Here is a 13,112-nt window from a genome sequence, read left to right as displayed (position 1 = left end):
TTTCTTACAGGATTGCATGGTACTTTGCTCCATCCATCTTCCCATCAACTCTAAGCAGCTTCTTTGTACTTGCTATTACAAAGCAACCCCACAGCATGATGCTGCGACCACCATGTTCAGCCATGGGAAGGGTGATTTCAGAATGATTTCTATGAAGGCTAGTAAGTTAAATTGTGGTCTCCTCTGACTGGAGCGCTTTCTTCCAGATGTTTCACTGCATAGCTTTAGGCAAACTTTAAAATGAATTCTTAAAGCTTTTTTTCCCCAATAATGGCTCCAACACTCTTCCATAAAGCCAGAATTGTGAAGTGCATGACTAACAGTTGTCCTGTCAACAGGTTCTCCCACCGGTGCTCTAAATCTCTGGAGCTTGTCCAGTTACCATGAGCTGCTTACCTGCTTCTCTGATTAATGCTCAAATTGCCTGGCCTGTTGGTGCAGGAAGGCGATCATGTCTTGCTAGTTACGCAGTTGTGGCATACTGTTTACATTTCAAATGACAGATTGAAATGTGAGATGTTCACAGCTTGTGATGTTATATATTGTGTTATAACCTAACCCTGCTTGAAACGTCTCCACAATTTTATCCCTGATCCATCTTGTGTATTCCTTCCTCGTTTTTTCCTTCCACTTCAAAATTATACTCAGCTTTGTGTTGGTCTCTCACATAAAATTACCCCAAAATACGTAGCACTGTGGTTATATCGAGCAAAAGATGAAAAACCTCAAAATAGGATGAAAACACAGAGAAAATTGGTTTGCAGATCACAATTTTATTTTTGGTCCTTTGTTTTCACTGCTGTTGCTAACCCCACTTTATCTCTAGAAAAAAAACACACCAAACAATGAAACAGTCACATCCACCTGAATAACAAAATATTCAGACATTATGGCTGTTCTACTATTTACACTTTTTAATTTTTACTCCCAATGAGTAGGAGGATCCAACTGGTCAGGTGGCCTCTCTGCTAGGACAGTTTTGTATTACCTCAGCTCTACTACTGTTTATACCCCAAAACAACAAAAAAATCTGATGGTGTGATAAGAAAGAGAGGGGGGGTGAAGGACCAATCGGGAGCAAGTCTTTGTTCTGAGTTCAATAGACTCAGAGATGTGGAGCACTTAAAGCCCAACTGTTGCCTAGAAACACAGATTACAGGCAATTACAACAACAGATTATAGTGGGGAGAAAATAGGTGATACTGTCAAAGGAGAACAAATTACTGTGTGTGTGGATGACTGGGTGAGTGACAGCATGGATGACAGTACATGTGTTTCACACAGTAAGATGAGCATTAGTGCAGATATGTGATGCTAAAAACAGTTTGTTAATGAATATTTTTTTCTAGCTCCACCTCTGCATGTCACTGTATCTGTATGAGTGTGTGACAGGAAACAGGCTGACAAGTATTTCATACAAGATCACCTCTTTTTTGCAACAATTATGGAAGAAAAAGGTATTATTTGAAAAAAATCTTTAGACATTTCACAAACTTAAAAATGCTAAATTGCTCATCAAAGGAAAGAAATCCAATTTAATTCTGGTAAAATAGCATATCTTTTTCTAAGTCTTCAATGTCATGTTTAACAATATAAGAAAAAAAAAAACTAAACTATGGTCTTTACCAGATAATAAAATAATCCCATGGTATATTACACAGTGCCATTAGTATTTTAACAAAAGCATAGTCAAAAGATGTGTACCTATTTGCGAGGAAGTTTTCTTATTAAAAGATTTAAAAACAACCATCTGAACAAACCACTAAGCTTCTTAAACAGTGCCATTTAGACAAACCAGACCAGGATATTTAATACAAATTCAGGAGACCAGAATAGACGTTTTATACTGAATGTAAAGCACGGGGGTGAAGGGCTGATGATATGGGCTCAGTTTGCAGCCACTGCACCTTGGCACTATGCGGTAATGGGCTCAACCACTGACTCCTCTGTATCCCAGAGTATTAATATTATAAACTGGGCAATGATTGCAAACACAGCAGCCAATCTATCACCAAACTCCTGAGACAAAGACAAATCAAGGACCAATCCAAAGACCCAGTCAAACCCCAGAACTCAAGTGCATTGAAACATTGCAGTAGTATCTTAATAGACTTATGCAGAAACAAATACATAAATCCTCCATAAACTGAAGTAATGTTGGTAACAAGAGTAGGCTAAAACTCCCGTTCAACAGTTAGAAAGATTGATTAGGTTATTGAGGGAATGATTACCTCAAGATAGAGCTAATGAGAGCTGTTCTACTAATAGGGGGTTCTTAGTTTTTCAATAACTTTCACAATTTGATTTAGTTTATAAGTATATTTCCCCATGTAATTTTTTAAATCTTAGATAGCTCTTACCTAATTATAAGACAGTGTAAAGACCAGAGGTGATAGGTTAAGTGATGCACCAATTACAGTTTTGTAATTAAATAAAGACAAAACAATTAGAGATGAAAGATTTACCTGTGTACAGCATCTTTTATGACCAATTAGTGTGGTTTGCAAGGTTACCATAGCTACCTGTAAGCAGTCTGCATGTGGATTTCCTAGATGTTAAAAATACCCTACCATGGGTTAAAGTTCACCTACCACATACTTTTTCAAATCAACATACATTTTCAAATCAAGCATGTTTCTTGACAGATAGAGCTCAAAAAGATATAAATCTTTTTAGCTATCCTGTTTTTTTGTCCGTCTTGTCCCTTTTACTCCTAAAGAGAGATGGACTTATGTTACGTGTTTAAGTGGAACCATTTTAAATAACAAATATCATATTTTAGACTTACAAAACCAAAAAACTACCCAAGAGCCTTCGGAGTCTAATCTGTTTGAAACAGAGAGGCACTCACATCTTGTCTGGGATTGGAGAGTGCCACTGCCTGTTGCTGTTAACATAAAATGTATTTGTCAAAAAAAGAACCTTTCCAAAAGTATTATGTCAAATGGATCTGAAGTTGCTTATTGACCACACAGAAAAAGATGGAGCGAGCACTCTTGCTTTGATCTGTGCAGGGAACGTGTTTGAGATTTCTGGCAACAGTTAGCAGTAGTGGCTGGATTTTCTCTTAAATTCAGCAAAAAGTGTTTCTCTTTTTGATACGTTTAACCGCAGAATTATAAAAACAATTGGAGTTTTGGCTGCTTCAGAAGGAACATCGTAAAGGTATGAGATGAAACACAGAACTATTTATGTCATTGACAGATACAGATACAGAGAAAGATATGTCTAGTGGTGAGTTAGCAGCCAGACCAACAGATGACAACAGGTGTCGGATTTGAACTGACAACAGTGGCTCTTATTAATAAATGGAACACATAACGAGTCTCTCAAAATGTTCCTCCTGCATGTTACTAATGATATGAGCGGCAGCTGCAACTCATTTTTGTCGGTGTCTGAGCCAATTGAAGGATGGATTGTTTGACTGTAGCTGCCGTCTGACTCTATATGAGTATATTCACTTCCCTTTCAACCATCACACCAGCAGTATTAACTTGGAATGTTTTTTTTTAGAGCCAAATTATGCTGTTGTGAGAAACTAACGTTAACAAACTTAGAGAGTTTTTGTTTGCCGTAACAGATGGTGTCCTCAGAATAATTTCGTTTTTGACAGCCACATTGCTGTACCACAGTTAAATGCTCAGGTGTAAAGACCCAGACTTATCATGTGTAGAAAAGTGAGACTTTCAGCTGCTTCTGTTCGCTTTCACTATGCTCTACGCAATCACTGCACAGCGCACTAATAGAAAATAGGCTATTCTGAGGATGAAGTTGTTGGGAGGAAAGTCAGTACTGCTGCAAGTCCATGTGCATCACAGAAACACTGCTGGTCAGAACTGGAGCAAAAAATTAAAACCTCTACCTGAATCCTGACATAGTTTTCCAAAGAAAAAAAATAAAACTGCATTTTTCTAGGTCTACCCATTTGGTCACTGGTCAATCCCACTAAGCTGAAAACTGTCTGGTTAGGATCACCAGCTGATTGGTGCATCCTTAAATGTGATTTGTAAACCTTAACACTTAAAGACATCTGCCTTACATTATAGTAATACTTTTATTCTGTTTGATCAATCACTACATTATTTTCTCACTAAGCTTTTTTTTGGAATATTATTGAGTGTATATTTTAATCATGACAGTAGTGCACTGAATAAGCACATCCCAGTCAACAGCTATAGCTTTCTGCCATACCACATGGTGGAAAACGTTCTTTAGGTTCACTGGATCATTTCATTTGGTCTCATTTGTGTAAAACAGTAAGAATTTTCGAATTTTCTAATCATTATATCTAGTTATTATCATAACTCTTGAGGTGGCTTTAATGTTCTTTAGGCCTCATAAGTTAACCCCTTGTTCAAAACCCGTTTGAACCGCCAGGATTTTAGTTTTAGAAGGACTTCAGTAATAAGAAAATGCTAGTTTAAGTCCAAATTAGTGAAATAGTTACATTTACAAACATTTTTTTGTTTGTTTTTGTTTTGAAGATATTGATGGGACACATATTTTATCAGTAAAAATGTACAAGGACTAAGTAACTGAAAAATGTTTTTCTGATATTTTAAGTCACAAATATAGAATAAAATGTGAGCAGAGACAAAGGAGAAACAATGTAAACAAGGTTTCAGAACCAGAATAAGTGCCTGTACCACCTGCAGCTCAACAGTGATTCTTTTTAGGAAGGGGGTTGCACGTTTTCTACTTTTGCCAGAGTGAAGGGCATCTTCCCCACCTCTGTATCTGGCGGCTCAGTTATCACATCTGTTCCATCCTTGAATCCCCTCCACTTTGAGCCCAGCTCTCCCCTCTGATCCACTTCCCTTGATCTGTGGAATAACCGTCCTTTTAAGTTGGCCTTGGGCAGGACCCACACAACGACCCCCATCACTGCCAGAGCAGAACCGAGGCAAGACAGCCAGATCCCAGACGCCGTGCTCAGGTGCAGACCCCTGTTGTAGCTGATGGCCTGGGGGTCCACAAAGTACAGGTCTCCCTCTCCGAAGGACTCGATTTTGTGGGGAGTCGCATAAGCGATGAAGAGAGACACAATGCCTGCAGTCAGCATCAGAAGACCCAGAGCCAAGGACACCTGTAGTCAGCAAGACACAATAAGAACTAAGGCGGTCATTTCTGCAGAACAGGCCTTCTTTCTATAGGTTGTGCTATCTGCATGGTGCTCCCAACTTATTATTATGAAAGGTCACCCATTTTAGAGGGAGCAAAACAAGGCAAGCAATGCAGGAGGTCTGCATGGACTCCCCTCGACTTTACAAATACCACAGGCTCAGTCACACTATCTGTAGTCCATCATGCAGAAACAGTTAAAATACACAGTGTAGAATGCACAGTCTGTTACGCTGGAGAGGTTTATAGCCGGCAGGCAGTAACAGCCAGCAGGAGATAAAGTGTCACAGATGTGCTTGTTTGTAGCCAGCACCAGGCCAAAGTCTAAATTCTATATGACATGCAGACACTATCTACTTAACTCCATTCTGCTTTATTGGGAAACATGTGTTTTCAGTTTTTCTTTACACAGAAAGTAAAATTTAATTAATTAAAATGAATTCTGAATGTTGATATGAAACAAAGAAACAGTATGAAAACTATCAAGCCCTATTACTAGAAGTTTATGTGTGCTGACATGGAGCCAAGAAGCCACTGCAATGCCTCATGCTGCCAGTTGTAATGATATTTAAATAATCAGAAACAAATCAAAAACAGGGATCAATGTTTGACTTTAAAATTACACTACTAGTCAAACGTTTTAGAACCACTTTCTCATTTATTGGTTTTCTTCATGATTTTGATGTTTTATGCAGATTCTCACTGAAGGCTTTAAAACTGTGAATGAACACATTTGTAATTATGTAGCAAACAAACAATTGTAAAAAAAAAAAAAAAATTAAATATGTTTTATATTTCCTTAAAGTAGCCGCCCTTTGCTGTAATGACTGATATATTAACCTTTGGCCGTTTCTCATTGAACCTCTGGGAAGTTCTTTCAGGACTCTTTTGAAAACCATTTCAGGTGACCACCTCATGAAGCTCATGGAGAGAATACCAAGAGAGCAAAGCAGGAATCAAAGCAAAGGGTGGTTATTTTGAGGAATCTAAACTATTTTTATCTTTAGAGTTATTTCACACCTTTTGTTCACTACATAATTCCATGTGTGTTCATTCACAGTTTTGTTGCCTTTTGTGACCTCCCTTCCTATCTAGATAAATCAATCTATTTCTTAAGACTATAGAAATATTTACCATACGACTATAAATAGCTTTTGTATTTAGAATTAAACCTGAGAACCTGTGTGAAAAAGTTTGAAATTTTGATCACAAAACATGTGTAAGATCCCTGAGTTTAACTCGAATTTTACCTTCCAGACAACTGAGTTCCACCACAGGGCTGGTTTCTGGTTTAGGACAGACCTCCGGTTCTCTGGATCCCTCTCCCACATGGAGGACGAGCATTCTTCATAGAAGTGGTGCAGATAGGAACGAACCCCAAACTGAAGACAGCTGGAACCTGCCTGCAAGAGCATTGTGATCAAAGTGACTACATGACCTGAGAAAACAAAATGCCCATCTTCGACATCTTTGCGGAAACTGTTGGTATTGTGCAGTTAATATTTTTTTTGGTTGTGAAATTCAGTTTTAAAGCCATGTTAACTAAACATATTTGTGGGATGTAGCTACTGTTACGCATATGTGTAGCATTTAATCAAAAATATCAAAAACTAAACCTCTGTATGTATACTGTACCTTATATACGGTGCCATGAAAAACATATTTGCCCTTTTTCAGATTTATTCTGTCTTCTGCTTTTTACATTGTCCTGCTTTATAACCCAAGTGCCTCTGGTCCTAATGTAATGAACTGATGACTGGACTTTCTCAGTATTTCCTCCTAAAGATCTAAAATAATTTGGTAAGCTGCAAGAGGCAAAGCAGTCGTGGACTGTCACACTACCACCATCTCTTTGATGCTCTATTTCTGAAATCATTATTACTATTATTATTTAACACAAAACTTACAAAGACTCTTGTCTTGTCAATCCACATAATATTTTTCCACAAGTCTTGGGAATTATCAAAACATTTTTGGCAAATGTGAGACTGACTCTATTAAGGCAAGTGAAGCCTGCAATGCCTGTTCTGGGTTCTTTTGAGACTCCCGGGATGAGCACCAGATAGATGGATTCAAACATAATTAGCCCTTCCACAATGACTGGGCCCCATTTTGGGGGAAAGTATACCCCGGGAGTCATTGAATGGGAGTCATTGCAACTTCTGGGATGTTTGGTGCAATAAAAGCATAAAATAAACAATGGAAAAAATACAACTATTTATTTAATTCATCCATCTATCCCATTTCCTTAATTTCTTATTCTTCAGGGTTGTTCATCCCTCCCTCCCTCCATCCATCCATCCATCCATCCATCCATCCATCCATTCAGAGACTTACTTAGTCTAAAGCTCACCTCACTGCCAGAAGAGTCGCCTCCTGAGCCGGAAGTACAACCTTCAGGGCACAGTGCCATTGTGCACTACTTTCACCTACTGTATGGATACAAGTACATGTTAGTTTATATGTTTGCAGTGACTTGCAAAAGTATTTATACTACTTGAACTTTTTCACTTTTTGTCAAAATACAGCTAGAAACTGTTACGTGCTTTTTGGGGAATTTTATGTAACAGACCGACACAAATTAGCCCCATTATTTACTCTGTTGCAGTCCTAACAGGGTTTCTTCTTGGACGGATTTGGTTTTAGCTCCATCCATTCATCATCTTGATCTTTGCTGATGAAAAGCATCCTCACAGCATGATGCAGCTACCACTGTGTTTCTTGATGGTAATGGTGTGTTCAGGGTGATGCACATTGTTAGTTTTTCACCACACACAGAGTTTTGCATTTAGGCCAAGATTTGGTGTCAAAGTACAAAGGACTAAATACAAATCCACACCATACTGTCCATATTTTTATTTGTAAAATAAAATGTTGAAAACCATGCAATTTTCCACCTCACAATTATGCTCTCTTTCTATTGGTTTATCACATAAAGTCCCCACAAAAGTAGATTGAAGTTTGTGATTATAAAACGATAACAAAAGAAGAAAATCTGATTCCTGGTAGTTATACATTATTTATGTGCTGAATCTGCTTCCCTCAGTCAAATCCTTCCTCCCAGCAGAGACTTGTCTTGAGTCGTGACCTGTGTCATCCACTGCTGACTGAGACTGTATGATGGCTACTATGGGTCTGAGTTCACTCTTTCACCACCCACGGATGAGTCACACAAATCCAAGTGCCTGTGTCATGTATTCATGTGACTTTGCTGTTGATTCATTGACCAAGTTGCCTTCAAGCAAAGCTTTTAAGCTCTGTGCAGCACTTTTTATGAAAGCTTGGGTTGACCTGTTTGCCCAGTAAGATATAATTTTACACCTGAAAATGTAATAACCAAAGAGAGATAGTTTTACTAACTTTCACCATATTATGTTTAATTCTTTAAATCTCCTTATTTTTTAAATGTGTCCTGTCATTGTGTTTTATGCATTCAAGACAGTATCCTAATTGGGTGATTGACTAAATTAGACAAGCCACACTTATGTTATAATAACTAGCGTTTGTATGACGTTCAACCAGGGACATATTGTATTTCACCCTGGGGAGCCAGTCCATGAGAGATCTAGAGGGTAGGATACCCACCAGAGCCCAGTGCAGCTCTTGTGGCCCAAGCACCCACAAAGACAACACCCCACATCAAGGTGGGCGGCCCCTTGCTGGCTCTCCTTGTCAGAGACCCCCAGGCCATCCCCAGCCTCCAGTGAAGCGGCAAATGCCCACAAGGCCCCAAGACCCTACTGCTGTGTAGTGTTCCATTTGTAAGTGAGGAGGGGTGGGTAAAGTTACCAGCATGAATCCCCCCTCGGGAGCCAGCTTCCCAACTGGCCATCTCTTGTCCTGCCAGCGTCCACACCAGCCCAGCACCGACTGAGACCAGGGACCCCCCAGAGATCCCCAAAGACACCATGAGGGAGCCCCCACAGAGCAGGCGTCCCCCAGAAGCAATCCAGGAGAAACCAGGCCAGCCGAGCCAATCTGCTTGTAAAATGCCCGGTCTCATTTTGACTGGAGAAACCTTTCTACTTAAACTAGCTCTATTTCTATGATTAATGTTTATTACTTAGATGATAAAATGCTTAGGGGAAAAAAAAAAACATACAATGCTTTTTTTTCCAATGATGCATTTTAATGAATTCCATGAAATACTGACAAAGTATCCTGTAGCTGACAGAAACAAAATACATTCACTGAGATACTGTAGTCCATAATAAAGATAGTTCTCTACATTCTAATAGTGTTAGACCTCTATGGTTGCTTTGATGGTTCTCATGGATTGAGGTAGCAGCATCACAATTTACTCTAGTTTGATAAATTTAGGAAATTACCACTGATTAATTGTTGTAGCTGTATAAAACCTAATGATGGAATAGTACAGTACCTTGAAAAGTATTTTTTACTTATTGAACCTTTCCACATGTTGACATGTTACGACCATAAATATCGATGTACTCAGTTTTGATCTAGGCCATTCCTTTGCTAGAGGGTGAACTTCTGCCTCAACCTCCAACAGTTTTCTTCCACGACTGCTCTGTACTTAGCTCTATCCATCTACTCCCTGTATCTGCTGTGGAAAAGCATCCCCTCATCATGATGCTACTACCATTTATGCCAACGTTTTAAGTTCCATAAAGTTGGAATACATTGACACCAAGATTATTAGCTCCTAAAACGTTCTGTTAAATGACAAACATGCTGTCCTGAAAAGTTGACTCATCCTGAAGTGCCTGATATGACTTAAAACCACTTAATGAGGAGCTACTGACCTAGAAGTGAGATTTAGTCAAACATTACTGAACTTCAAATACAACTTCTTGATCTAAATACAAATGGATGACACACTGTTTGGATTTCTGTTTCAAGAAATCATGAGCTAAATCAAAAATACAATTCACGTATGTATAGAGTTGAACATTTTAAGAGTTTAACTGTCACTGAACGTTTTATTTATTTCTACTTCTGGCACTAGCTGGGCTCCAGACTCCAGATATTTTACTTGCAAAAAGAAATACTACATACTGATGTCTCTTTTCGAGATTTGAAAACTGTTAAGTGTCTAACTAATCCCTACTCTATTAATTTACACATTTAATTTATGAGCTTAAAGACAAAAAACAATTCTTCTGTTGTGCGCCTCTGCTTTTGTTAATTGCAAAGCCAGACTTTTTCTCTTATTGTTTCCTTCCTACTTCCAGTTTAGCATGAGGGGAAAAGAGTGTGCCACCCAGACCCAAAAAACAAATATGCATTCTTGCAAAAGTATTTATACCCCTGCAAAATATTTTGTCACATTACAACCACTGACTTCAACATACTTTATTGGGAATTTATGTGGTAGACCAACAAAAGGAAGGGTGTAATTGTGAAGTGGAAGGAAAACAATGTATCATTTTTGAGTTTTTTTTCTTCAAATAGAAATGTAAGAAGTGTGGCATATATCTGTTTTCAGGTCTCTTCACTTTGATACCCCTAAATAAAACCCAGGGCAGCCAAATAGTGACTAGAGTCCAGATGTCCACCATTTAATCTCTGTATAAATCCAGCTACTCTGTGATAACTGGTCTGTTTTCATAACTATAACAACTCATCTAGCTATCAAGCTGAAAATGTTTCTACTTTATACCCAGCACAATGCCACAAGTACAGTGCCTTTGCAAAAGTTTTCATGCCCCTTGGCTTTTTCTCTATTTTGTTACATTCCAACTTGTAGTTTAAATGATGTCCCATCTTATTTTATGTGATGGATTTGCACAAAATAGTCTATGGTGGTGAAGTGAAATAAAAAAAATATATATATGTAAAAAACAAATAAATGAAGCCCCTAAAAATACTGGCACAACCAATTACTTTCAAAAGTCACCTAGAAATGAAGTCCACCTGTGTGCAATCTACGTGTCACATGATCTGTTAATACAAACACACCTTTGGTGAAAGGTCCCAGAGACTGCAACACCACTAATCTAGAGGAATCACACCATGAAGGACCAAGGACCAAGCTCTCCAAACACTTCAGGGACAAAGCTGTTGAGAAGTAAATCCGTGTGAGGTTATAAAAAAAATTCAATATCTTTGGTGTTCCCCTAGAGCACCATTAAATCCATCATTTTCAAATGTGCGGACAGAGATAAAAAATAGTATTAAACATAAGAAAGCACGTTTTGAGTTTGTCCAAAGGCATGTAGGTGGGGTGAAAACTTTTCCAAGTCCCTGTAAGAAAAGAAAGGGAATAGGTCGCATTAATTCATGGATTTAATCAGGAGCTGTCTATGGTGCTGAAAGATTGTGCCTTAACTTCATTCCTGGTTAAGAGACTATTGAATCCTGAGCGAATCTTATCCTTGAATAGAAAATGTTTTAATCAATTTCAATGATAAACTGAGTTTGACTGCACTGTTTGGCAACTAGGATCAATTGGAATGTATATACTATACTTAGAATCTGTATGATTCGATTGAATTGACTTTGCAAAGTGCCTTGATACGAAATGTGTTGTGAATTGGCCCTCTATGAATAATCTGAATTGAACTAAATTCAAACACAATAAAGGTAAACTGAACCTAAAATTGTTCAGATAAAACAGACTTTACTGGCTCATGTTACTGCAGATGAAATTGCTTCAAATTCACTGATTACTTCCTATGACCCACACAAAATGATGGGTTGTGGTCCAGACGTTCATGTTCTGTCTGAACAGGCAGGGACATACCGTCCTGTGGTCATTTTAAGTCGCCGCTCACACTAGCTTACAGCTGCCACTGGATCACAGTGAATCAACGCAAACCGCGCAGCCTCGCTTCCTCCATCATCGCATTTCTGGCAAAGTGTTTCATCTCAGCTCCTTCCTTCTTTCAGCTCCAACAGGCTTTAGGGGGTCGGACTTACCTCTCCTAGCCGGAGCCGATCGCTTTTCTCAGTGGGCATCCATCTGTCGCCGGTCCGCTTGATCGCCAGCTGCCGCCGATTTAAGTCCGCTAAGTCAAGACACTGAGCATGCGCGGAGAAGGAAGGGAAAAGAAACTGGGGAGACGCATTATGTCATAAACTGATTGTTAAACTGTTTATTTTTTAGATTCAGAGAATTAAAACGCCTCGATAGTTTCCACATCCCTTATACATGTTCCATGATTCGTCAGGTTAAAACCACCAACTCCACTGTGCTTTATTGAGATTTTATGCGACAGACTGTCAGCTGTGAAGTTGAAAGGAAATGGTACATGGCTTTCAAATTTTAATAAGAAATACAAATCTGAAAAGTGTGGCGGGCATCTATGTTCAGTTACCCTGAATAAATACTTGGCACAACCAACCTTCATTGCTATTTATTTGTGTTGTGATTAAAGTTAATGAAGTTACACTTTTAGAATTTCAATATTTTTATATTATTCATATGTGTCTCCGGTGTTTATTTCAGTTCCATTTGCATTTCCTCAGTTGTAAATTTTTTTGTGTAATTTCAATTTATTTGTGTGATGCGTTCATTTTACGACACACATTTTGCATTTATCTTATGAAGTGTAGGCAATACTGAAACAACGATGAGACGAGTGACATGTTGCATGGGAAAAAAAACAAACATGAAATCAAAACTTTGTGGTTTGAAGAAATTCAGATATTCCCTCACCAAAGCAATTTGAAACTGTAGAGATAGCGTTTATAATGGGAACACTGGCCCTAGGTGGTCCCGGTGTGCTCATGAACCAGCCACATCAATTAAGGATCTGCAACAAACCAAAAACAACAAACAAAGAGGTCAAAATAACTTAAGAGAGATTTGTTTGTCACAAACCTCTTCCATGAAGGCTATATTTGTGGAGTGGAAGACTCATAGTTCTACTGTCAGCAGCTTCTCTCACCTGAGTTACAACCTAACCCTGTTCTACAAATCTGGGAACATCTTCCTTGTCCCTCTTGAAGAAAAGCCCCTCACAGCGTGATGCTGACACATCAAGTTTCAAGGTTGGTAATGTGTGTTCGGAGAGATGTAAGCTGCC

The 13,112-nt window shown here is 38.6% G+C and overlaps 1 protein-coding gene across 4 annotated transcripts; it reads right to left on the bottom strand.

The window, feature by feature from the left end:
* Nucleotides 1-753: 753 nt before the first annotated feature.
* On the bottom strand, nt 754-12,840 carry nrsn1l (neurensin 1-like). Of its 4 annotated transcripts, XM_047384858.1 has the most exons (6): nt 12,004-12,080; nt 11,277-11,328; nt 11,044-11,142; nt 7,475-7,553; nt 6,372-6,524; nt 754-5,086 (listed from the first exon to the last, which is right to left on the bottom strand). In XM_047384858.1, exons 4-6 carry the CDS (start codon nt 7,532-7,534, stop codon nt 4,673-4,675), a joined length of 627 nt encoding a protein of 208 aa, XP_047240814.1. In that variant the 5' UTR covers nt 7,535-7,553; nt 11,044-11,142; nt 11,277-11,328; nt 12,004-12,080; the 3' UTR covers nt 754-4,672. The 4 variants fall into 4 exon arrangements, with proteins under 4 accessions (XP_047240814.1, XP_047240815.1, XP_047240813.1 ...); XM_047384859.1 differs by lacking the exons at nt 11,277-11,328; nt 12,004-12,080 and adding an exon at nt 12,743-12,840; XM_047384857.1 differs by lacking the exon at nt 11,277-11,328 and having other exon boundaries at nt 12,004-12,119.
* Between the last annotated feature and the right edge of the window lie 272 nt (nt 12,841-13,112).

The sequence above is a fragment of the Girardinichthys multiradiatus genome, chromosome 13, assembly GCF_021462225.1.
Source record: "Girardinichthys multiradiatus isolate DD_20200921_A chromosome 13, DD_fGirMul_XY1, whole genome shotgun sequence".
NCBI classification, from domain to species: domain Eukaryota; kingdom Metazoa; phylum Chordata; class Actinopteri; order Cyprinodontiformes; family Goodeidae; genus Girardinichthys; species Girardinichthys multiradiatus.
Note: the sequence above shows the minus strand (reverse complement) of the source record. Positions and strands in the feature narration are given on the sequence as shown.